This window comes from Nycticebus coucang, chromosome 11 (assembly GCF_027406575.1).
Source record: "Nycticebus coucang isolate mNycCou1 chromosome 11, mNycCou1.pri, whole genome shotgun sequence".
Lineage (NCBI taxonomy): Eukaryota > Metazoa > Chordata > Mammalia > Primates > Lorisidae > Nycticebus > Nycticebus coucang.
Genome location: NC_069790.1, coordinates 24,268,653 through 24,294,276, shown reverse-complemented (window position 1 = coordinate 24,294,276; position 25,624 = coordinate 24,268,653). Strand labels below are relative to the sequence as shown.

At 45.5% G+C, this 25,624-nt stretch overlaps 1 protein-coding gene across 1 annotated transcript in view; it reads left to right on the top strand.

The window, feature by feature from the left end:
- Positions 1–24,985, top strand: part of FKBP9 (FKBP prolyl isomerase 9) — a 48,727-nt gene extending 23,742 nt beyond the window's left edge. The window contains exons 7-10 of the mRNA XM_053553571.1: positions 9,500–9,686; positions 16,799–16,944; positions 21,316–21,479; positions 23,630–24,985. Coding sequence (XP_053409546.1) covers positions 9,500–9,686; positions 16,799–16,944; positions 21,316–21,479; positions 23,630–23,806 — 674 coding nt within the window. The 3' untranslated portion in view covers positions 23,807–24,985. The remainder of the gene's footprint in view (positions 1–9,499; positions 9,687–16,798; positions 16,945–21,315; positions 21,480–23,629) is intronic.
- The last annotated feature ends 639 nt before the right edge of the window (positions 24,986–25,624 follow it).

Sequence of the window (25,624 nt, the reverse complement as noted above, 5' to 3'; positions counted from 1 at the left end):
TGGACATGTACCACATGTACGTATCAGTGGGCCTGGTTCCTTATGTTGACCACCTCCCTATGTTGACCTTGGTTCCTTGGATCATCAATTACAGAGGTTGTACTATAATACATGTTGGCTATAGAAAAAGGAAATACATATAACAAAAATCTACCATAATCTCACCACTGAGAAATAAACATTGTTCATGTTAATGTGGTAGACAGAATATTGGCCCCCAAAGATGTCCATGTCCTAATCCCCAGAATCTGTGCATGTGTTACCTTGTTAAAAGGGACTTTATGGGGGCGGCATCTGTGGTGCCGGCCCCATATACTGAGGGCGGCAGGTTCAAACTTAGCCCCAGCCAAAGTGCAACAACAACAACAACAACAAAATAGCTGGGCGTTGTGGTGGGTGCCTGTAGTCCCATCTTCTTGGGAGGCTGACGCAAGAGAATCACCTAAGCCTAGGAGTTGGAGGTTGCTGTGAGCTATGTGACGCCATGGCACTCTACCGAGGGCAATAAAGTGAGACTCTGTCTCTACCATAAAAAAAAAGGGACTTTATGCATGTGATTAACTTAAGAGTCTTGACATAGGTAGGGTAGTATCCTAGATTATCCAGGTGGCCTTTAAGTACTTAAAAAGGTCTTTATAAGAGGGAAGCAGGAGGTCATTACAGGGGGTCAGTTAGAGGAAAGTGCTAAGCTGCTGGCTTGGAAGATGCAGGAAGGGCCACCACCCTCATGGAATGAGGTGGTCTCTAGAAGCTAGAAAAGGTAGGGCAGGCACTATGGCTCACACCTGTAATCCTAGCTCTCTGGGAGGCGGAGGGGCTGGATTGCTTGCACTCAGGAGTTTGAGACCAGCCTGAGCAAGAGTGAGACCCATCTCTCAAAATAGCCCCATGTCGTGGCAGGTACCTGTAGTCCCACCTACTTGGGAGTCTGAATCAAGAGAATCACTTGAGCCCATGAGTTTGAGGTTGCTGTGAGCTGTGACATCATAGCATTCACAGCTATTCTCACTTTGAGGGTGACAAAGTGAGACTCTCTCAAAAAAAAAAAAAGCTAGAAAAGGTGAGACACATTCTTCCTTGAAGCCTCTGACTTCTGGAATTAAGAGAATCAATTTGCATTGTTTTAAACTTACAAGTTTGTGGTAATTTGATATAGCAGCATTAGGAAACTAATACAGCTATGAAGTGAATATCCTTCTATTCTTTTGAGTATATGGATAGGTTAAAAAAATATACATCCACCTATGCTAATAAATAATGACAAAAATGGGACCATCTGTACATGTTACCATGTTACTTTGTGATTTCTCTCTTCACTCAATTTGTTGTGAACAACTTTCTATTTTTTTTTGAGGCAGTCTCACTCTGTTGCCCAGGCTAGAGTGCCATGTTGTCAGTCTAGCTCAGAGCAACCTCTAACTCCTAGGTTCAAGTGATCATCCTGCCTCAGAATCCCAAGTATCTGGGATTACAGGTGCCTGCCACAATGTCTGGCTAATTTTTCTGTTTTTAGCAAAGATGGGCTCTTGCTCTTGCTCAGGCTGTTCTTGAATTCCTGAGGTAAAGTCTCCTCCTGCCTTGGCCTCCCAGAGTGCGAGGCTTAACAGATGTGAGCCACCTTACCCAGCCTTTCTTTTTTCATAACAGGATCCACTGCAGTAGGGGAGAAATAGTGAATTAACTTTGACCACTAGATATTTTTAATGGCTGCATAGTATTCCAAACTATATTTTCTTTCTTGGTTATGTATTTTTTCTCATATACTATTTTTTGCTAACTTGCTTAGGAATAGTTGGTGCAATATTTCTTTTGCTTCTGTGTTCTTTTGCTGATGGAATTCTGGCTGGCCTTGCCGGCTGTACACATTCATTTTGTTAATCTTGTTCTGAATTCTACTGATATATAGACTTTGAGATTTTTCCTGGTAGAATTTATCCCACAGGAGCTAAGAAATATCAAGTTGGTTAGAAACTAGAGTGTACCATGGAGAAACATTTTTCTCCCCTGACTTAAATTTCTAATTTATTAAGTAACAACAGATCCCAGCTTGAGATACATTCAGCAGGCTGTGCCTCATGTCCTGCTTGTTCAGTGTCCCGATGGATGTTCTGTTGTTTTTACCATGTGAATTTCTACTTCCAAGCAAATACATACAGAAAAATGTAAATACAGGGTGGACATAAAGTTCGGGTGCAATTTAAGATGGTTTAACATAGTAAATTGTACATGAACTTATGTCCACCCTATACTTTACCACTATTCTGTTTCAGTCTAACATGAGGGGCTAATCATTCCTTTCTCTTAAAAAAAATGTATTAATGGAAACCATTTAGTTATTTTTTTTTCTTTTTGGCTTCCTATCAAGTATGAGATACAGCTCTGCAAAGAATTATAAGGCTGTGGAAAGCTCATAAATTTTCTGGACATAAACTGCTTCATCCTGAATCACATGTTGCTGTGGGGGAGGGTGCCCTGAGGAGTAAAACCCAAGTGCTCTCATACTGGGTCTGCCTCTGTTTTCTCCTGAGCTGCAACCTTGGCCTCTTTGTGGGAGTTGCATGGAATCTAATGCTAAGCCCCAAGGAACTGACCCAGAGGGCATCAGGATGCAAAATCTGCCTAGTTTGTGGCTTCCTTACCACATACCCCAGAGCCCAGGACATAGTAAGTGTTCAGCAAATATAGTGGAAGGGATGAATTGGCCAGCTCTCTGTGGGGCTCTCAACCTCTGTCAGCATTTTGTTTTGTTGCAGCTGTTTTCCCCCTGCAGGCTTGGTGGAGGGGAAGGGGCAGGCTTTCTGAGAAAAGTTGGACCTTTTTGCTGTCTGCTTTGCTCTGTGGGATTGGCCCTGAAATTAGGATGCTTGGATGTGTTTACAGCCCTTACGTAGGGAATGGACCCAGTCTACAAGTCGGTGTGAGCATTGCTTCCTCAGTCGTTTGCTGTTACCCAACTTCCAAATTACCTTCTGAGCACTTTTTTAGGAAAGAGAGGAAAGTGAAGAAAATAACTTATATTTTACCCACTTGTGTGTCTGGGACTTCTTGCACATGAACTCATTCAAACCTGGAAACGATCATCTGAGATATTATTATCCTCATGGTTTAGATAAGATAACCCAGCTCAGAGAGTATAAGGTCATTTGTTCAAGGCCACAGTAGCTAATCAGTGATGAGGCCAGAATTGGACTCAGGGCTTTTGTTCATTTGTTCATTCATTCATTTTTTTGGTTCATAGCAGTGTCCTGTTTATTTATTTATTTATTTTTTCAGTTCATAGCAATGTCCTAATTACTTGGGGCTTTCTGACCTGCTTGTGCCCTAGACAGACAGAAAGAATTGAATTTCTGTCAACAGCAACTCGATACCCATGTATGGAGAACTGAGAACTCAAACCAGAATTCTGAGAGCTCTCAGAGGAACCCCCACCCAACCGGAGCTGCAGTTTCCTACTTGAGCCTGCTGGCTGCCTTTATGTTTTTGTCATCTGTGTCTTTTCTTGAGGAGGCACACTGGGGAAGGTGGATGACTACTTCTTCATTGGTTAAGGGTTTATTCAGAGAGAAAGCTGGTGTTGGGGCTGCAGTGACATGTTGGTTTGTTTTCATCTGTTGCTTGTTCAGCACCCATTTCTGCACTTAATCTATAGATAACTTTGTGGAAATTAGAGAAAGATAGACAGGTGGAGCTTGAGTCCCTGAGGCAGGTAGGGACTGTGTTTTTCTAGGCCCAGAAACTCCATCTGCCCTTCATGAAAGATTTGTTGAGTGTCTTTATGACTAAGTCCTGCTCTAGGTACTGGGGATTCAGCAGAGATAAAGACAAACAATTTCCTTCCCACACAGAGCTATGTCTTTTTGATGCCCTCAATAGACATGCATTTGTGCCACAGAGGAAATTGGGTACCTGACGTTAACTCCCTAGGAGCTGACTTACATGCCTGGTGCTGAATAGTTACTTGACTGGGTGTGAATCGACCTCTCCATTGGTTGGAATGCTTGTGCCTGGAATCGCTGGGGCCTGAGAAGCTGAGTTTGCAGCAGAGTGCTTGACAAGCTGACTTAAGATCCCAGGATGTGGGTGGCCTAAGGTGTATTCTTTTTTGCCATGGAGAAGGCCCTGTTCCTGCATGCACCTTGGAGGGGAGATTTTAATATTTGCATTGACCTACTTGGTGTCTGCCTAGCTAGGTAGGAGAAAGAGAGGTCACCTGCTCACTGATAGTCCTTAAACTTTGTTGGCTGGGAGAAAGCCCTGGAAAGCTTTTTAAAATATACTAATGCCTGGCTTCAGGCATTCAGTCCAAGAGTTCTCAAATATTGGCGCATATCACAGATGAGAATCCTCTGGAATGCTTGTAGATCACAGAACAGTGTGAGTGAGAGAAGGCCTGGCCCTTTGTATTTGTATCAGGCTCCCCAGAGCATTCTGATACCTGGCCAAGTCCAAGACCACTGCTGTACACAAGCTGCTTCTGAATCTCAAAGTGGGGCCCAGGTGTTAACATTATTTCTAATGCTCCAAGGTGATTTTTTTTTTTTAGATGATCATATGATTTTATTGTTTATTCTGTGAATGTGGTAGTAAAATAAGTACGTCTTGGGCGGCGCCTGTGGCTCAGTGAGTAGGGCGCCGGCCCCATATGCTGAGGGTGGTGGGTTCAAGCCCAGCCCCGGCCAAACTGCAACAAAAAAATAGCCGGGTGTTGTGGCGGGTGCCTGTAGTCCCAGCTGCTCGGGAGGCTGAGGCAAGAGAATCGCAGAAGCCTAAGAGTTAGAGGTTGCTGTGAGCCGTGTGACGCCACGGCACTCTACCCGAGGGCGGTACAGTGAGACTCTGTCTCTACAAAAAAAAAATATGTACATCTTTACTATTTTAATAAACATTTTAAGTGTACAGTTCACTGGCATTAAATGGATTCACAGTGTTGTGTAACCATCACTCCCATCTATTCACAAAACTCTTTCAACATCCTCAACATGAACTCTGAACCCATTACACAATAACCCCCTCCTCTCAGCCTCTGGCAACCACCATTCTGCTTTCTGTCTCTATGATTCGAGGTCATCCACATTTAGCATGTATCAAAATTTCATTCCTTTTATTGGCTAATCATTTTCCTTTCTATGGCTGAATGACTATTTCACTGTATGTATATATTGCATTTTGTTTGTCACTTCGTCTGGTGATGAAGGCTTGACCTGTTTCCATTTTTTGCCTATTGTGAATAATACTGCTGTAAACATGGGTGTTCAGATTTCTGCTTTCAAGTCTTCTGGATATGTATCTTGGAGAGATCTTTTTAAATTTCATTTTTTATTGCGGTATAGTTCACATACTATACAATTAATCATTTTTTTGTTTTTGAGACAGACTATATCCTCCTTGGTAGAGTGCTGTGCCATCACAGCTCACAGCAACCTTAAACTCCTGGGCTTAAGTGATTCTCTTGCCTCAGCCTCTCAAGTAGCTTTTTGTTGTTGTTGTAGTTGTTATTGTTGTTTTAGTAGGCCTGGGCCAGGTTCGAATCCGCTAGCCCGCGTGTATGTGGCTGGCACCCTAATCACTGAGCTATGGGGGCCAAGCCAAAATTAATCATTTTAAAGTTTACAGTTTAGTTGTTTTTTTTTTCTGAGACAGTCTCATTCTGTCATCTTGGGTAGAGAGCTGTGGCATCATACCTCACAGTAACCTCAAACTCCCTGGCTTCAGCAATCTTCTTCTTCTTCTTTTTTTGTAGAGACTGAGTCTCACCTTATCGCCCTCGGTAGAGTGCCGTGGCTTCACTCAGCTCACAGCAACCTCCTCAACTCCTGGGCTCAGGCGATTCTCTTGCCTCAGCCTCCTGAGTAGCTGGGACTACAGGCGCCCGCCATAACACCCAGCTATTTTTTGTTGCAGTTTGGCTGGGGCCGTGTTTGAACCCATCACCCTCGGTATATGGGGCCGGTGCCCTACCCACTGAGTCACAGGCACCATCCTTCAGCAGTCTTCTTGCTTCAGCCTCCCAAGTAGCTGGGACTACAGATGTTCATCACCACAACCATCTAGATTTTCTGTTTTTAGTAGAGATGGGGGTGTTGCTCTTGCTCAGGCTGGTCTTGAACTCTTGTGCTCAAGCAATCTACCCACCTCAGACTCTCAGAGTGCTAAGATTACAGGTGTGAGCCACCATGCCTGGCCTAGTTTTTAGTGTATTAATAATACAGTGCAACCATTACCACTATCTAATTCCAGACTTTTCATAATTCTAAAAATAACCATTCACCCATTAGCAGTGTTCTTAGTACCCCTACCCAGCCCTGCAGCCCTGAACTTGAGCTTGGGAATCTAGTTGTTGTCTCTGTGGATTTGCTTATTCTGGACACATCTTGCTGGTGGAATCCCACAGTATGTGGCTTTTGGTGTCCGTCTGCTTTCACTTAGCGTGCTGTTTTCAAGGTTAATTCTCAGGTGACTTTAATGGGTTACCAAGGTTGAGAAACCACGGATCTGGCTATACAGTTGCTCACAACTGATCACATGTGTTAGTTTCCCACACAGAGCCACCCTTGGCCCTGGCTCAGAGCGGCCTTCTAGCTGATGGCAGTCTCACTTTCTGGGTCCTATGGGAAGGAGCCTGCACCATATTCCACTCCCAGCAGCATCTCCCTGTAACAAGTGAATATCAGGCACCTGCCCTCAAGCACAAAATTCTCATTACCTTTAACTTTGGATAAGCCCCAAATTTTGTGCCTCAGTTTCCTTATCTGTAAATTGGAAATATAGGATTTTAATGAAAATTAAATATAAAGCGCTTAGAAAAGTGCCTAATGCTGAATAAACACACATTAAGAAAGTGGGTATAGGGCAGTGCCTGTGGCTCAGTGGATGGGGCACCAGCCCCATATACCAAGGGTGGTGGGTTCAAGCCCGGCCCCGGCCAAACTGCAATAAAAAATAGCTGGGCATTGTAGCGGGCACCTGTGGTCCCAGCTACTTGGGAGGCTGAGGCAAGAGAATTGCCTAGCTCCAAGAGCTGGAGGTTGCTGTGAGCTATGATGCCACGGCACTCTACCGAGAGCGACAAAGTGAAAAAAAAGAAAGCAAGAAAGTGTGTGTGTGTGTGTGTTAGAGGGAGAGAGGAGAGACCAACTGAGAAACAGACACAGGAAAGCACCTGGTGAGGATGGGGGACAGAGGGGCTGCTGGTGTCCATGTATCTGTACTTGAAATCTGTTTTCTTGAACAAGTGGTATCAAGTCTAAGCTGGTTTTCATATGTGTAAAATGCTAATGATAATACTATGTATCTTTGATTTCAACATGATCTAAAAAGTTTTTACATGGCTGGGAGTGGTGGCTCGTTCTTATAATCCTAGTGCTCTGGGAGGCTAAGGTGGGAGGATCGTTTGAACTCGGGACTATGAGGCCAGCCTGGGTGAGACCTCATTTTCTACAAAGAATAGAAAAATTAGCTGGGTGTGGTGCTGGATACCTATAGTCCTGGCTCCTAGAGAGGCTGAGACAGGAGGATTGGTTGAGCCCAGGAGTTTGAGGTTGTAGTGAGCTAAGATGACTTCCCTGCACTCTAGCCAGAGTGACAGAATGAGACTCTGTCTCCAAAAAAAAAATATATTTTTTACATTTAAATTCCGAAATGACCTAGGGGTTGTGCTTCACAACTGAGCCTCTGTTTAAGATGTCCCCTGTCACCTGAGAAGCTGTCATTAAATCCTATAATCCTAGCACTCTAGGAGGCCGAGGTGGGTGGATTGCTTAAGCTTAGGAGTTCAAAACCAGCCTGAGCAAGAGCAAAACCCTGTCTCTAGTAAAAAAAAAAAAAGAAACATTAGCTGGGCATTGTGGCAGGTGCCTGTAGTTCCAGCCACTCAGGAGGCTGAGGCAAGAGGATCTCTTGAGCCCAGGAGTTTGAGGTTGCTGTGAGCTAGGCTGACACTGTGACACTCCAATCAGGCCTACAGAGGGAGACAATGTCTCAAAGAAAAAAAAAGTGTAGAACATGGAAAAGAAAAGAAAAGTGCTGGCTTGGTGCTTGTAGCTCAGCAGTTAGGGCACCAGCCATATACACTGGAGCTTGCGGATTCAAACCTGGCCCGGGCCTGCCAAGCAACAACGATGACAACTACAATAATAAAACAGCTGTGTATTGTGGTGGGCGACTGTAGTTCCAGCTACTTGGGAGGCTGAGGCAAGAGAATCGCTAAAGCCCAAGAGTTTGAGGTTGCTGTGAGCTGTGACAATATGATACTCTACTGAGGATGACATAATAAGACTCTGTCTCCAAAAAAAAAAAAAGAAAAGGCGTACAACCTGTACCACTGCACGTGGCAGCCCTGGAAGGCGGAAGATGGGCCCAGAGGAGAGACCAGTAACAAGACCTTGGACAAATCTAGGCCTTAGTAATATTGTGTAGAATGAATAGGATGTGTTTTAAAAGCATGCCGTGACTGTTAGGTGTTCAGTCATCAGGGGTCAGTTTTGTTGAAGTGTCTTTTCCTCTGGGAAGGTTATGTTAGTTTTGTTTTTCTTGAGACAGGAGCACTGCGCGATCCTCACTCTGCCGTTGATTTTCTCATCCTGCCTCCTACTTCTGCTGGGTGAGGGACAAACCTTAATCTGGCTGGCTGGAGTTTGCTCATCTGTCATCAGCTGAGTCACTCATCTTTCAGGCTTGATGAGTCCATGGTGCAATAGCCCATAGTCTTGAATTTTAGTACAAACTGTGCTCATAAGCAGCCTCAAGACCTTGGACAAATCCAGGCCTCAGTTTCTCCATCCACAACATAAGGATTAGGCAGAGATACATGAAATAATGCTTCCAACAACCAGTGCCTTTGATTTGATGAAATACATTAAATGCATTGGCATATAGGATCTCATAGGCCCAGAGGGAATGCTCCGAAGAGTATGTCCCAGGGCTCTCTCTCCCCAGCCACACACACTGTCACCTGAAGATAGAAGGCAGAGGGACAGGCGGCAGGGAGAGAGGGCCCTGGATTACCAAAATAAATGCAGCAGCACATAGTTGCTTACAGGAAGCCTTCTTTTTCCCCAAGACCCCACTTAGGAATCTGTGTCAGGCTCAGCACAAAAATAGATGTACAAAGAAATGCTGAAAGTGTTTCTTTCCCTAAGAAGATAATGCTACATTAACTTACAGATATATCTGCAGATTCAGCTACCTATGTAGCAAAGCTCTTTTTATATGCCTGATATTAGTTTATACTATGGATTCCACTTTCATATATTCTCAGATTTATCTCGATCAGTTCACATTTGTAAAACACTCCTTTCATGCTATGCTCTGGACAAGGTGCAAGGAATAAAAACACAAGTAAACACATTGGGAGCCTGTGAGGTATTTAGACCAGCAACAGAAGTAGAAACACAGTAACTAAGACGCTTGAGGGCTGCCAGGACATGGTTGGTGATCCTGGGAAGGAACATGTGCTGCAGCTTGGAGGGTTCGTCATTAATTCCCCTTGTCTGTTCGTTAGGGAATATCCCTGGCTCGGCTGTGCTGGTGTTTGACATCCACATGATCGACTTCCACAACCCTGCGGACTCCATCAGCATCACCTCCCACTACAAGCCCCCTGACTGCTCAGTGCTGAGTAAGAAGGGAGATTACCTCAAGTATCACTACAATGCCTCCCTTCTGGATGGGACCCTGCTGGACTCCACGTAAGGGCAACTGGAGGGCATGGGAGTGATCCTGGAGGGTGACAGTCATGTGTCCCCACCATTCTCTTTCTTTTTTCATTAGAGCTTGGTTGAGCTTTGATCTCCATGTCTTCCCCACTGCATAGCTCAAGATGACATCACTCTAATGTTCGGATGCATTATCCTTAGCCTTTCCTATTCTGAGTTTCACCTCAGGGCTATTTCTGACCCTGTGAAACTGTCTTTCAAAAAAGCGGATTTTATCATGTAACTGCTATCTTTAAAAACTGACAGATAGGGCGGCGCCTGTGGCTCAGTCAGTAAGGCGCCGGCCCCATATACCGAGGGTGGCGGGTTCAGACCCAGCCCCGGCCAAACTGCAACCAAAAAATAGACGAGCGTTGTGGCGGGCGCCTGTAGTCCCAGCTGCTTGGGAGGCTGAGGCAGGAGAATTGCTTGAGCCCAGGAGTTGGAGGTTGCTGTGAGCTGTGTGAGGCCACGGCACTCTACAGAGGGCCATAAAGTGAGACTCTGTCTCTACAAAAAAAAAAAAAAAAAAAAAAAAAACTGACAGATAAGCAGAGGCTGGCGTATAAATCTCTCTCTGTCAGCTCCATTCTGCCTTACCCATCTCTCCTCTGGGCCCATCTTCAACCTTCTGGGGCTGCCACGTGCAGTGGTACAGGTTGTACACGGCTTGGTCCCTGTTTTCTGGTCAGTTTCTGCCCTGGCTTAAATGTTCTCCCTTTTCTCAAAATCTTCCCTTAATGAATTTGCTGCTTCTTCTGTAGTTTCATAACATTATGTATTACCTGTCTTAGTTACTTGTGTTTCTACTTCTGTTGCTGGTCTAAATACCTCACAGGCTCCCAATGTGTTTACTTGTGTTTTTATTCCTTGCACCTTGTCCAGAGCATAGCATGAAAGGAGTGTTTTACAAATGTGAACTGATCGAGATAAATCTGAGAATATATGAAAGTGGAATCCATAGTATAAACTAATATCAGGCATATAAAAAGAGCTTTGCTACATAGGTAGCTGAATCTGCAGATATATCTGTAAGTTAATGTAGCATTATCTTCTTAGGGAAAGAAACACTTTCAGCATTTCTTTGTACATCTATTTTTGTGCTGAGCCTGACACAGATTCCTAAGTGGGGTCTTGGGGAAAAAGAAGGCTTCCTATAAGCAACTATGTGCTGCTGCATTTATTTTGGTAATCCAGGGCCCTCTCTCTCTGCCGCCTGTCCCTCTGCCTTCTATCTTCAGGTGACAGTGTGTGTGGCTGGGGAGAGAGAGCCCTGGGACATACTCTTCGGAGCATTCCCTCTGGGCCTATGAGATCCTATATGCCAATGCATTTAATGTATTTCATCAAATCAAAGGCACTGGTTGTTGGAAGCATTATTTCATGTATGTCTAAGAAAGTAAAAATGCTTGCCTGTAGTCCCAGCGCCTCGGGAGGCTGAGGCAAGAGAATTTCTTAAGCCTGAAGTTGGAGGTTGCTGTGAGCTGTGTGAAGCCATGGCACTCTATTGAGGGCCATAAAGTGAGACTCTGTCTCTACAAAAGAAAAAAAAAAAAAAGAAAGTAAAAATGCTGACAAAAAATAATGACATGCTGTCAATCATAAAATGTCTCCTAATTACAGAAAGGTTAAAATGTGAAAAAAGGACACATTTTATAATCAATGAAATACGCACATAGATTCTGGGGCCCAGATTTACAGGGACCTGGCTTGTAACAAACCTCCTTGCAAGAAATCCCAGCCGCTGGTCCATGGGAGCGTCATGGAGTGAGCTCCTACATCTGAAAAGATTCTGTAAGGTCAGCAGCTGCTGTCATTGCTCTGGCTATGTTCATATTCCTCTCTGGTGCTCTCAAGGCCTGGGAAAGGGGAAGTTGAGGTGAGACACAAACAAAGGAATTCCTTCTCAGCCTGGGGTGGGAGAATGAGTCTTCCTGCTTTCTGAGTGTTTGGCAGATGCAGGACTTCTGACAGAGCCCCTGGGACCGTGAGGCGGGGCTGATTCCTCCTGTCACAAACTCCATCTTGTACCCGGAGACTCTTTCTATTGTGAGTAAATCAGCACAGCAGTTAGTGCTGGCACCCTGCTGGCATCCTCCTACTGTAAGCTTCAGGATGAGGAACAATGGGAAGTGCAGTGGGCCTACCACATGGACACCCCTGCTGAGAGGAGGGGGCGGGTGGCACAGGGCAGACAGGAAGCAGGATGGCTGCTGGGGAAGGGATGCCGGACCTAACAACAGTGTTGGAGAGAAAAACTGGCCAACAAATCTATAAATAACTAAAATAAAAAAAAGGACGCGAGGAAAAAGAGTGGTATTTTCAGAGATGACACATGAAAACAAATGGTTGGCTTGGAGGATTTTCTTTTTTTTTTTTTGTAGAGACAGAGTCTCACTTTATAGCCCTCTGTAGAGTGCTGTGGCCTCACACAGCTCACAGCAACCTCCAACTCCTGGGCTTAAGCAATTCTCTTGCCTCAGCCTCCCGAGTAGCTGGTTGGAGGATTTTCTTAATCTCTGTGTGTGTGTGTGTTCAACTGGCCTTGGGGAAGAATAACAAACATTCATTCCTTGATAATTGGGATATTCTGTAAGACTTTGAAATGGGAGTAGTCGGGGGAGGTCCTGGAAGGTTGGTGCCTGGAGAAGGCAGTGTGAGCTCTCCTGCTGCTAGCAAGGGTGGCTCCCTCCTGCAGGGCTCAGGCTGGGGCATGCCGGGGTATGCCAGGGTTGGCTTTGTTTCGGTTTCCTGCCAGGTAGGAGGACACAAACCTAATTTTGGTTTGCTGGACCAGGGGAGGCTGAGAAGCCTGAGACAGGGATGTGATCCAAGGGTCTGTCCCATCCATGTTGTCAACCTCTGGCCATGAATGTCAAGGGATATAAAGGGGCTTTTCTCTGTCGGCATGTTTAAAGAACATGCACTGTAACCCTAGCTGTCTGGGAGGCTAAGGCCTGTGGATTGCCTGAGGCCAGGAGGTTCTCATTCAGCTGGAGTGAGACCCTGTCTCTACTAATAGAAAAACTAGCCAGGTGTTGTGGCAGGTGCCTGTAGTCCTACCTACTTTGGAGGCTGAGGCAAGAGGATTGCTGGGCCCAAGAGTTTGAGGTTGCTGTGAGCTATGAGGCCAGGGCACTGTCTCAAAAAAAAAAGAAAATGCACACTGTTTGCATTTAGGAAGTGACAGGAATGTCATAGCTTTTGAAGTAGTTTTATTTTTATTTAGTAGTATTAAAAAACTTATTTTGGGGACAGCGCCTGTGGCTCAGTGAGTAGGGTGCTGGCCCCATATACCGAGGGTGGCGGGTTCAAACCCTGCCCCTGCCAAACTGCATCAAAAAAATATAGCGGGGCGTTGTGGCAGATGCCTGTAGTCCCAGCTACTCGGGAGGCTGAGGCAAGAGAATCACCTAAGCCCAAGAGCTGGAGGTTTCTGTGAGCTGTGTGACGCCACAGCACTCTACTGAGGGCGATAAAGTGAGACTCTGTCTCTACAAAAAAAAAACAAAAACAAAAAATTTCTTTTTTAAATTTCAGATTAATATGAGGGTACAAACGATTAGGTTACAATGTTTGCATTTGTTAGGGAAAGGCCCTATTGTGGCTCAGTGCCTGTGGCTCAAGCAGCTAAGGTGCCAGCCAAATGCACCTGAGCTAGCGGGTTCTAATATAGCCCCGGGCCCACCAAACAACAATGACGGCAACCAAAACATAGCTAGGCAACCAAAACATAGCCAGGCGATGTGGCGGTTGCCTGTGGTCCCAGCTACTTGGGAGGCAGAGGGAGGAAAATCGCTTGAGCCCAGGAGTTGGAGGTTGCTGTGAGCTGGCGTCACACAGCTCACAGCAACCTCCAACTCCTGGGCTTAGGTGATTCTCCTGCCTCAGCCTCCCGAGTAGCTGGGACCACAGGCGCCCGCCACAACGCCCGGCTATTTTTTTGTTGCAGTTTGGCTGTTGAAACATTCTTAGTAAAGTATCACAAGAATGGAAAAGCAAGTATCCAATGTACTCAATACTGGCCATGTGTGGTGGTTCACACCCATAATGCTAGCACTTTGGGAGCCCAAGGCAAGTGAATCCCTTGAGCCCAGGAATAAAAGACCAGCCTGAGCAAGACTCTGTCTCTACTAAAAACAGAAAAACTAGGCTTGGCACCCATAGCTCATTGTTTAGGGCACCGGCCACATACACCAAGGCTGGCTGGGTCAAGCCTGGCTTGGGCCTGCTAAAAACAACAACGACAACTGCAACCAAGAATTAGCCAGGCGTTGTGGCAGGCACCTATAGTCCCAGCTAAATGGGAGGTTGAGGCAAGAAAATCATTTAAGCTCAAGAGTTTGAGGTTGCTGTGAGCTTTGATACCATGGCACTCTACCAAGGGTGACATAGTAAAACTATCTCAAAAAAAACAAAAAGAAAAACTAGCTGGGTGTTGTGGTGGGCACCTATAGTCCCAGCTATTTGGGAGGCTGAGGCAAGAGAATTGCTCAAGCCCAGGAGTTTGAGATTGCTGAGCTGTGACACCACAGCACTCTACTCAGGGCAACAGAGTAAGATTCTGTCTCAAAACAAAAAATAAATGACACACACACACACACAAAACCCTAATGTACTCAATACTAATATGAAGCCAGGAGATGAACTAATACACACCCACACTAGAGAAAAACTCGATTCAATTCAAATTGGAGGGAACTGGTGTGCTCCCACCTAATGGACACAATGTAATTATGTATGGTATGCCTCCTGAGTGCAGAATACAATAGGGCCTTTCTTTTATTTTTATTTTTTCTGAGACAGAGCCTCAAGCCGTTGCCCTGGGTAGAGGGACAGTGTGAGACTCTGTCTCTACAAAAAAATATATAAAAAAAAAACAAACATGAACTTAAAAAAAAAAAAAGAAGTAACTTTTTTTTCTAGAGACAGAGTCTCACTTTATCACCCTCGGTAGTAGAGTGCTCACAGCTCACTGCAACCTCCAACTCCTGGATTTAGGCGATTCTCTTGCCTCAGCCTCCCGAGTAGCTGGGACTATAGGTGCCTGCCACAACGCCCAGCTATTTTTTTTGTTGCAGTTTGGCCAGGGTTGGGTTTGAACCCACCACCCTCGGTATATGGGGCCGGCGCCCTGCTCACTGAGCCACAGGCGCCACCCTAGAGTTAACTTTTTAAAAACTGGGTTCCCCTGGGGTCCCTGGGCATCAGGGTAATTAGATTGTCAGGTATTTTTTTTTTAGGTGTTATACACTGTTACAGACTCAAGAGCATCAATTTATTGAGCCCCTTATCCTTTCAACTGTGCCAAGCATATTATATTACTTGCCATTTACAACATCCCTGTGAGATAGCTATGTGATTATCTTCATTTTATAGGTAAAATAACTGCATTTCCCAGGGTCAAATTAAGTAGCAGGATCAAGATTCAAATTTAGGTCTTGCTGAATCCAAAACTCAGGGTCTGAACTACATTATAACGAAAAGTTGTCATAAAAATACCTAATTAGGACATCAACTAAAACTTAAAAGTTGTAAGAGTGGTACAAAGAACTTTTTTTACCCCCTTGAGCCATTGGAGAGTAGGTTGCCACAGTGCTATCCCATGGCCTGAGACTTGTCCATCACACTGAATATTTGAGTGTGTGTTTTCTACAAACACAAACATTCTCCTACATAACTCATTACATCTGTTAAAATCAGAAAGTTGCTCAATTGATAATAGCCAAGTTGTGGAAGCAGCCTAAGTGCCCATCAACCCATGAATGGATCAACAAACTAGTATATCTATATCATGGAATATTATGCAGCCATTAAAAAAGATGGAAACGGGTGGTGCCTGTGGCTCACTGGGTAGGGCACTAGCCCCATATACCAAGGGTGGCAGATTCAAACCCAGTTCCCACCAAACTGCAACAAAAAATAGCCGGGCATTGTGGCAGGCGCCTGTAGTCCCAGCTGCTCTGGAGACTGAGGCAAGAGAATCACCTAAGCCCAGGAGTTGGAGGTTGCTGTGAGCTGTGACACCACAGCACTCTACCGAGGGTGATTAAAAAAAAAAAAAAGATGGAGACTTTATATCTTTTACATTTACCTGGATGGAGTTGAAATATATTCTTAGTAAAGTATCGCAAGAATGGAAAGATGAATATCCAGTGTACTCCATACTAATAGGAAATCAATATATAACCAATTACATGTTCCTAAGAACAATAAAACACTATTATACAGCTTGGCGCCCGTAGCACAGTGGTTACAGCGCCAGCCACCTACACTGAGGCTGACAGGTTCAAAACCGGCCCAAGCCAGCTAAACAAGAATGACAACTGCAACAAAAAATAGCTGGGTGTTGTGGTGGGCGCCTGTAGTCCCAGCTACTTGGGAGGCTGAGGCAAGAGAATCACTTAAGCCCAAGAGTTAGAGGTTGCTGTGAGCTGTGATGCTACAGCACTCTATTGAGGGCGATATAGTGAGACTCTGTCTCAAACAAACAAACAAACACCACTATTATAGTCCAGTTTAGGGGTAGAGGGAAGTGGGAGGGGGGAAGGGGAGGATGTATGGCAGAGGGAGGGAGAGCATGAGGCAGGATCTCACCTAATGTGCACATTGTGAGGGTATAACATGCCCCCTGAGTGAGGGGCTCTTCTACAAATGGAACTTTGCCCTGGGAGGGAGAACAATGTAACCTAAAAATTATACCTTCATATTAATTTGAGTAAAGTTAAAAACAAATAAGAAAAAAATAAAATAAGAAAGTTAACATTGATACATTACTACCTTTTAATCCTCGGACCCCACTGTAGCTTCACTGAATATTCCCATCTGGCCCTTTATAGCAAAAAAATCCCTTCCAACATGCTCCTCCACTCTGGAAGAACTCCTCAGTCTTCTCTTGATTTTCATGACTTGACACTTTTGAAGATGTCAGGCGAGTTATTTTGCAGAATGTGCCTCAATTTCTGTTTGTCTGAAGTTTCTTTATGATCAGATAGGGGTTATATATCTTATGCGGAAATACTCTAGAAGAGATGTGCTCTCATGAGAATACTCTCAAGCTTCAGTGGGCTGATGATCTAACCAGGGCTCTTCTGTTTCATTCTTAGGTGGAATTTAGGCAAAACTTACAATATTGTTTTGGGGTCTGGACAAGTCGTGTTGGGAATGGACATGGGTCTCAGAGAGATGTGCGTCGGAGAGAAACGAACAGTGATCATACCGCCCCACCTTGGCTATGGGGAGGCTGGTGTGGGTGAGTAAGCAACAGAATGCACGGGTGTTGAGGGCACATCTGAATTTTATGCTTTTTGGGGCCGCCAGAGTTGGAACCATGATATGCTGCTTCCATTTAAAACCCAAAGTGTCTGTGCTTTTTTTTTTTTTTTTTTAAAGTATTTAGCATTTTTGTTTAAAGATTCCCGTGAGCCCCATTGCACTCTGGAGAAAGAACAGATTTCAGTGAAATAAACCTCTCCAGACCCACATCTTAAAGTTGTTCTTGGTGGAGTTTTCTAGGAGATTTCTTGGGGATCAGGCTGAACCCTTCCTCCCAGAACTGTTACCTAGGACAACTGGAATACCTAGGCCAGGGGTCCCCAACATTTTTTGACACTGGGGACTAGTTTCAGGAAAGACAATTTTTCCATGGATTCGAGGGGATGGGGGATCTAACAGGAGGTGGAGCTCAGGTGGGAATGTGAGTGATGGGGAACAGCTGTAAATACAGAGGAAGCTTGGCTTCACTTGCTCACCTCCTGATGTGCAGCCACAGACCAGTACCAGTCTGAGGCTTGAGGCGGCAGCCAGGGACCACAACTGTAGGCCATTGCTTCTCACTTCTCTTGAGCCTCTAAGTGGGCCAAGGCAGTTTCCTGATGGAAGAGATTAGATCCCAGTTCTGGAAAGACTGGCTTTACCTAATCCTCACAATAGTTATTATTTTATCCTCATGATTTCATACAGAATGTGTCCTCCCCATGGGGAACTTGGGAAACTCTTTCTTTTCAGCGTTTCCCCACTGCTGATACCTAGGATGGAAAGGGCTAACTTGTTAAAATGATAGGTACTGGCTCGGCACCTGTAGCTCAGCGGCTGGGGCACCAATCACATACACCAGAGCTGGCGGGTCTGAACCCAGCCTGGGCCCGCCAAGCAATGATGACAACTGCAGCCAAAAAATAGCCAGGCGTTGTGGTGGGTGCCTATAGTCCCAGCTACTCAGGAGGCTGAGGCAAGAGAATGGCTTAAGCCCTAGAGTTCGAGATTGCTGTGAGCGATGATGCCATAGCACTCTACCAAGGGTGACATAGTAAGACTGTCTCAAAAAAAAAAAAAAAAGATAGAAACTTTGTTTTTCATGTTTTCTTTCTTTCTTTTTTTTTTTTGTGTAGAGACAGAGTCTCATTTTATTGCCCTCAGTAGAGTGCTATGGCGTCACAAGGCTCACAGAACCTCCAACTCCTGGGCTTAGGCGATTCTTTTACCTCAGCCTCCCAAGTAGCTGGGACTACAGGTGCCTGCCACAATGCCTGGCGATTTTTGTGGTGGTGTTGCAGTTTGGCAGGGGCTGGGTTTGAACCTGTCACCCTTGGTATGTGGGGCCGGCTCCCTACCCACTGAGCCACAGGCATTGCCCTTTCTTGTTTTTTTTTGGAGACAGAATTTTATTCTGTCACCCTATGGCATCATAGCTCACAACAACCTCAATGCTCTCAGCCTTCCAAGTAGCCGGGACTGTAGGTGCCTGCCATGACACCAGCTAATTTTTCTATTTTTAGTAGAGATGGGAGGTCTCACTTTTGCTCAAGCTGGTCTTAAACTCATGAGCTCAAGCAATCCACCCACCTCAGCCTCCCACAGTGCTGAGATTAGAGGCATGAGCTACTACATCCGGCCAATGATAAGCACTTTGGATTGATTTTGTTTTTTTTTCACAACTTTTAAATAATTGTAAAAGTACCTCTGTTCTTCCCACTGATGCCAGAAAAACAACCTTTAAAAACTATGTTTTTTAGGGCGGCGCCTGTGGCTCAGTGAGTAGGGCGCCGGCCTCATATGCCAAGGGTGGCGGGTTCAAGCCCAGCCCCAGCCAAACTGCAACAAAAAAATAGCCAGGCTCGGGGCGGCGCCTATGGCTCAAGGAGTAGGGCGCCGGTCCCATATGCCGGAGGTGGCAGGTTCAAACCCAGCCCCAGCCAAAAACCAAAAAAAAAAAAAATAGCTGGGCGCTGTGGCGGGCGCCTGTAGTCCCAGCTGCTTGAGGCTGAGGCAAGAGAATTGTGTAAGCCCAAGAGTTAGAGGTTGCTGTGAGCCGTGTGACGTCATGGCACTCTACCCAAGGGTGGTACAGTGAGACTCTGTCTCTACAAAAAAAAAAAAACTATGTTGTGTGATTTTTAAGACATTTCCTATGATATATATTATAAATAGTTATATAAAATTTTATATATAAAGCATAATCTAGACAATATATAATACTTTTGAATAATATATGATATTTATTTTTATTTATTTATTTCTTTAAATAGTCTCACTTTGTTGCCCTGGGTAGAGTACTGTGGCATTATAGCTCACAGCAACCTCAAACTCCTGGGTTTGAGAGATTCTCTTGCCTCAGCCTCCCAGGTAACTGGGACTAAAGGTGTCCACCACAATTCCTGGCTATTTTTAGAGACAAGGTCTTGCTCTGGCTCAGGCTGGTCTCGAACCTGTGAGCTCGGGCAATCCACCTTCCTCGGCCTCCCAGAGTGCTAGGATTACATGTGTGAGCCACTGTGCCTGGCCAATTTTTTCTATTTTATAGTAGAGATGGGGTCTCGCTCTTAATCAGGCTGGTCTAGAGCTCCTGAGCTCAGGTGATCCACCAGCCTTGGCCTTCCAAAGTATGTATGACATTTATATATTCCATACTCACGTAATTTATTTTGGGTCCATAATGTATATACTATTCTTATTTACTGGCATACTATTATTCTTAAAGTTCTACTGTTAGATTTATTTTAAAAGTTCTAGGCTGGGCGCGGTGGAGGCTGAGGTGGGTGGATTGCCTGAACTCGCAGGTTCAAGATCAGCCTGAGCCAGAGCCAAACCTCATCTCTAAAAATAGCCGGGCATTGTGGTGGGCACCTATAGTCCCAGCTACTCAGGAGGCTGAGGCAAGAGAATTGTTTGAGGCCAAGAGTTTAAGGTTGCTATGAGCTATGACGCTACGGCACTGTACCGAGGGTGACAAAGTAAAAGTCTATGTCTCAAAAAAAAAAAGTTCTATCATTATAGTCTCTACAAGTTGCTTTCAAACTTTTTTCACCAAGACATGCAGTAAGAAATATATTTTATCTCCCAATCTGTATTACACATAAACATATAATTTATACATATATATTTAGGGGGTTGGGTTTGTTTTTTTGAGACAGAATCTCACACTGTCACTTGAAGTAGAGCACAGTGATGTCATCATAGTGCACTGCAACCTCAAACTCTTGGGCTCAAGCAACTTCCTGCCTCGCCTTCTCAAGTAGCTGGGACTAGAGGCACATACCACCGTGCCTGGCTAATTGTTCTACTTTTTTGCAGAGATGGGGTCTCAGTTTTGCTCAGGCTGGTCTTGAATTCCCGAGTTCAGCAAAGTGATCCTCCTACCTCGGCCTCCCAGAGTGCTAGAATTATAGGCATGAGCCACTGCACCCAGCCTTACATTTAGTTTTGTATATAAAATTGAAATTCAAGTTTCATTAAACAGTACCTGTCATTTCTTTTTTTTCTTTTTTTGGCCGGGGCTGGGTTTGAACCCGCCACCTCCAGCATATGGGGCCAGTGCCCTATTCCTTTGAGTCACAGGCGGTGCTGCCCCAATACCTGTCCTTTCTATGTGCAAAGTATTCTGACCTTTTTTGTTCTATTCCTTAATTAAAAAAAACAAACAAACAATGCTGGGCTCTGCGCCCGTAGCACAGTGGTTATGGCGTCAGCCACATACACTGAATGAAGGTGGTGGGTTTGAACCCAGCCTGGGCCAGGTAAACAACGGCTAAACAATTGCAACAAAAACATAGCCGGGCATTGTGACGGGCGTCTGTAGTCCTAGCTACTTGGGAGGCTTAGGCAAGAGAATCACTTAAACCCAAGAGTTTGAGGTTACTGTGAGCTATGACGCCATGGCACTCTACAGAGGGAGACATAGTGAGACTCTGTCTCAAAAGAAAAAAAAAATGCTGGTTACCACCCTCTAAACCAGTGGTTCTCAACCTTCCTAATGTCTCCTAATGCCACGACTCTTTAATACAGTTCCTCATGTTGTGGTGACCCCCAACCATAAAATTATTTTTGTTGCTACTTCATAACTGTAATTTTGCTACTGTTACGAATTGTAATGTAAATATCTGATATGCAGGATGTGTTTTCATTGTTACAAAGGGGTGGTGACACACAGGTTGAGAATGGCTGCTCTACACTGATTTCATGACTTGTTAATGGATCACTGCCTGGAGTTGGAAAAGCAACTAGCCTCTGCTACACTTTCTTGCTTAAGTAAGAAAGGAGTCAGGTGTGGGAAGGCAGGTGATGGTTATTGGGCTTGACTGCTGCCTGCAGCTGATACCACCTCCCTCCCCTGTCGCCTGGGCAGATGGAGAAGTACCCGGCAGTGCCGTGCTGGTGTTCGACATCGAACTGTTGGAGCTGGTGGCTGGCCTACCGGAGGGATACATGTTCATATGGAATGGCGAGGTGTCACCCAACCTCTTTGAAGAAATTGACAAGGATGGCAATGGAGAAGTCCTCCTTGAAGAGGTAACTGGCCTTTGCAGGAGAGTTAGAAGGACAGTGCTTGGAGAGTCTTGTGGGTCAGGGTGCTGGTTCTGTGGCGACGATGACCAGCGCACTCATGTGCCAAGCACTTTTAAATCGAAGCTCGCTATTCTTCTCTGAAGAAACTAAGCCCTGGGAGGTGCAGGGCTGGCTTCCAGGGCACACAGATCTAAGTTAGTTCTTGGTTACTGAGTACCCACTGTGTGCCTGTATGGTGCTAAGTGTCTTCATATGTATTCTCCAGTTCAGCCTTCAGGACAGCATGTAATCATTTTAGAAAACTGTTTACACAAAAGGTAAATGACTTGCCCAAGGTCACACAGCTGAGCCAGGACTCCCATCCTGGAGTTGGGCAATCAAGGCATCTGTCCTGTCCAATCCTGGAAAATTCGAGCTCCTCAGCCGGTTCGCGTCTGCTTATTCAAGCACACTGCTCTAGCCTTCTTCCCCCCCTCCTACATAATCAGGGTTTCCCCAGCTTCCGGATTATTCCCACTAGCATGCTATTAGTCCTATATGGCAAACATGACATTATTTTCCCTTCTCTCATTCTGTGTTTCCATTTCTTTTATTTCTTTATTACCTTTGTAGGAAAAACTTTGAAGGAATTACCTGTCTTCCCTGTTTCCAATTCCTTTCCCTCCTGCCATTCTCTTTTAAATGCACTCCTGTCCAGCTTTTGTCCCTGTACACGCTGAACCTGATCTTGCCAAAGTGACCAGTGCCTTCCATCCTGCTGAATCCGGTGGTGAGTCTGTGCTCCCATGCTTTTCAACATGGCTGACTGCTGAGGATGTCTCTTTCCCCGCTTCCGGGGCGCCACCCTTTTGTGGTGTTCCTTCTGTCCCACTGCAAACTCCTTCTCAGGCCTCTTCAAATTCCTTCATGCTGCAGTGCCCTGGGACAGATGCTGAACTTGGTGGTTTTCCCTGTCTTTATGTCACTTCCACGTCTGCAGCTCCAGCCCTATCTCCGCTCTCCACTTCACATCCACAACATTCAACTACCTACTTGACGCCTTCATTTATTGAACTCCTGATATTCGGGACACCCTGCTCCCAACTTGCCTCGCCCAGAGCCTTGCCCACTGTAGTCAGTGGCAACTGACTTCCACTGGCTCAGCGAGAGTGCTCGGAGATCTCTGCTCCTCTCTGTCTCACAGGCCGCGATAATCCTTCGGCACCTTCTAGCTCTACCTTGGGAACACACGCAGAACCTTCCACTTCAAGCCATGCCCACTCCATGGCATCTTACCCAGTGCCCTTGTCTCTTTCCTGGGTTGCATCCCTGTGGCAGCAGCCTCTGTAAAGCACCCTCACAGCAGCCAGAGTGGCCTTTCTTACACAGAAGCCCTGTCACGGCCCCTTCTCAGACCTACAGAGTTTCCCATCTCAGTGGCCCTTCCCACTGGCTATGCTGCCCCCTCTGCCCAGCCAGTTCTGTGACCACGCTGGGCTGTGTCCATAGTGGCCTCTGCACCTGCCGGTGGTGGCATCTTCTCTGCTCAGCTTGTTCCCTCACGTTTCTCAAGCCTTTGCATGTCTCCCCTTCCCCCTGAGGTTTTATCCTGACCACTGAATTTAATACTTCAACCTGTTCTTCCTCACATAGCTCTATTTTTTTCTGGAGCATTTCAATTTGTAAATTAATATGTAATTGACTTACTTATTATGTTAATGTCTAATTGTCAGTCTTTACCTTAGAATACAGGCATTACAAACCATGGTAGGATTTTTTTGTTTGTATATTGATGTATTTCAAGAGTCTAGAACAGTTCATACATGGATTAGACATTCCTTACATTTTTATTGCATGAATGAATGCATGTGGGTAACAATGTTCTCAGAGGGTACAGCGTTGTGGGGGCTAAGAGATAGCTCTGATGGCTGCTGTGTACTGGCCACGTGGATCCTAAGGGCTCTTGGAGTCATTTGGTCCAGAGATTTTTTTCACCTGCACCTGGGGGGGGGGGAAACCCAGGTTGTAAGTTGTGTAGTTGCCAGAATCTTGGCTGTTTTGGAACCTCAGACCAGATTCCAGCCCTGTCGCCCTCGGATTGCTCAGTTTCTGGGCTGGCCCTGCTGTTCTCAGCTGCTGTATCTCATGGTCTGTCTCGTCCCTTTTCTTTCCAGTTCTCAGAGTACATTCATGCCCAGGTGGACTCTGGCAAAGGGAAACTTGCTCCCGGTTTTGATGCTGAAATGATCATGAAGAATATGTTCACCAACCAGGACCGGAATGGAGATGGGAAGGTCACGGCTAAGGAATTTAAACTCAAAGATCAGGAAGCCAAACATGATGAACTCTAAACCTGGCATGAGTCAATTGGTGCCAGGGAGTGTGTGACCCCAAGCCATCTGTCATGGCAGAACAGGTAGTGAGGGTGCAAGGGTCTCTCAGAAGGTGCATCATTAGCAAGTAGTAGGTGGGTCACAAAGTACCTGGTGCACACATCGGGGTGGGTGGAGGGACATGGTGAGAATCTTAGCCTGACTGCCAGGGATAGTAAACAAAATTGGTGTAGAGTGCTTTATTAGCACAGGATGTGTCAAGATGGAAAAGCTTGCACTGCCAACATTATTTGTGAGCATTCTGGGAAATTTTATTATTAAAGGACTATAGTATCACACAGAAGTTACAACCATCTTGGAGGGAATAGAAGAAAAATTGACCAGAATATCTACACAAAGAGGGTTTTGTTTTTTTTTAAACTTGCTGGTGTTCTCAGAAGGGCAGAAGAGGCAAAGGGCGTGCACCAGTAGGATCCCAGAGAACAACCGGGGCTTTTCTCAGCGTCCTGTGCAAGCTCTGGTGACAGCCCTACCTCCTCTTCTCCACACACATGCTGTGCTCTTCCAGTTCCTCACACCCCGTCCTGCTGCAGTCCTCCCATTGGCAATGTGTAACGTGGAGGTTAAAAAGAGCCTTCTGGACAGAATAAACAGTGAGCCAAACAAAAGGTGTCTTGGGCCAAGAATAGAGAATTCGATTCTTTGTCTGCTTAGCTCTTCCTAATCCCCATCTCTCTCACTCAAGCACTCTTTTCTTTTCCACCCTATACTGTGTTGGTTAGATAGATAGGGCTGCAGAGCATTTCAGGTGGTTGAGATGGAAGTGTCTTTCCTGATAGATGGGCTTTTGAGCACAAACCAGGTGATGTTTAATTGCTGCTCATTTGTGTCCTGGAGAGGGTGGGTCCTGAAGGCTGAAGGCTGGGGCCGGCTGCTGTAGGACAGTAATTGACAGTCTGCGTGCCTGCCGGCGCCGCCTCCAGCAGTGACCACATGACTACCTTTTGTCCTCTGTTCCTAAGTGGTGTTGGTACTTACCCTGAAGTCATCAAGGATTTTCCTTTTGAAACCGCTTTGTTTTGCTAATTTAAACTATTTTGTACTGACGTAGCTCTGAGGTAGTTCATGAACATGCTGTGCACTTGTGGAATTAATATTGGGAACCTGATCTTTTCTGATATAAAACATTGAATTATATTATCTGGTTTTGTGGCATTTATTTGACAGCTGAGAGGACCCCGTGGGAATGCACCATGCAGTCAGAATCCCCTTGATAAAAACGTTGGGGACGGTGCTGGAGGGGATATGCGGATCGGTCAGGGGCCCAGCTTGAAACAGACACACCCTCCCTCCTGGCACTCCTGAAGAGAAACTAAGGAAAGGACTGTTTGCAGAGTGTGAGTGGGGTTCAGGGGACCTGGAAAGATGTTGAGATGCCCAGGACAGCAGTGTCTGCTAGCACCGCGGGAGACCATTTCTACTCCTGAGCCTGAGGGGTCAGGACAAGGCAGCAGCAGCAGTGCAGAAAGGGATGCCTGGCAGGTGTCATAGAGGAACACAGCCACCTCAGAACTGGTTTGCCCTGCAGCAGAGGAGTAAGGGACAAAATGCCCTGTCTTCTCTGTCTCCCAACTCTCTGCCACTAGCTCCCATTAGCTGAACCCTATCTGAATCTCAGGGACTGGAGTTCTCAGAGGTCAGTCAGCCTCTTGGTGTATAGAGAAAACTGGAGAATGAATCCAAGGTAGGGGTTGGGTTGGATTCAAATGGGAAATAGCTGGCAGGTATAAGAAAAATATATATCTCTATATAATTATTTTTAAAAAACCAATGTTT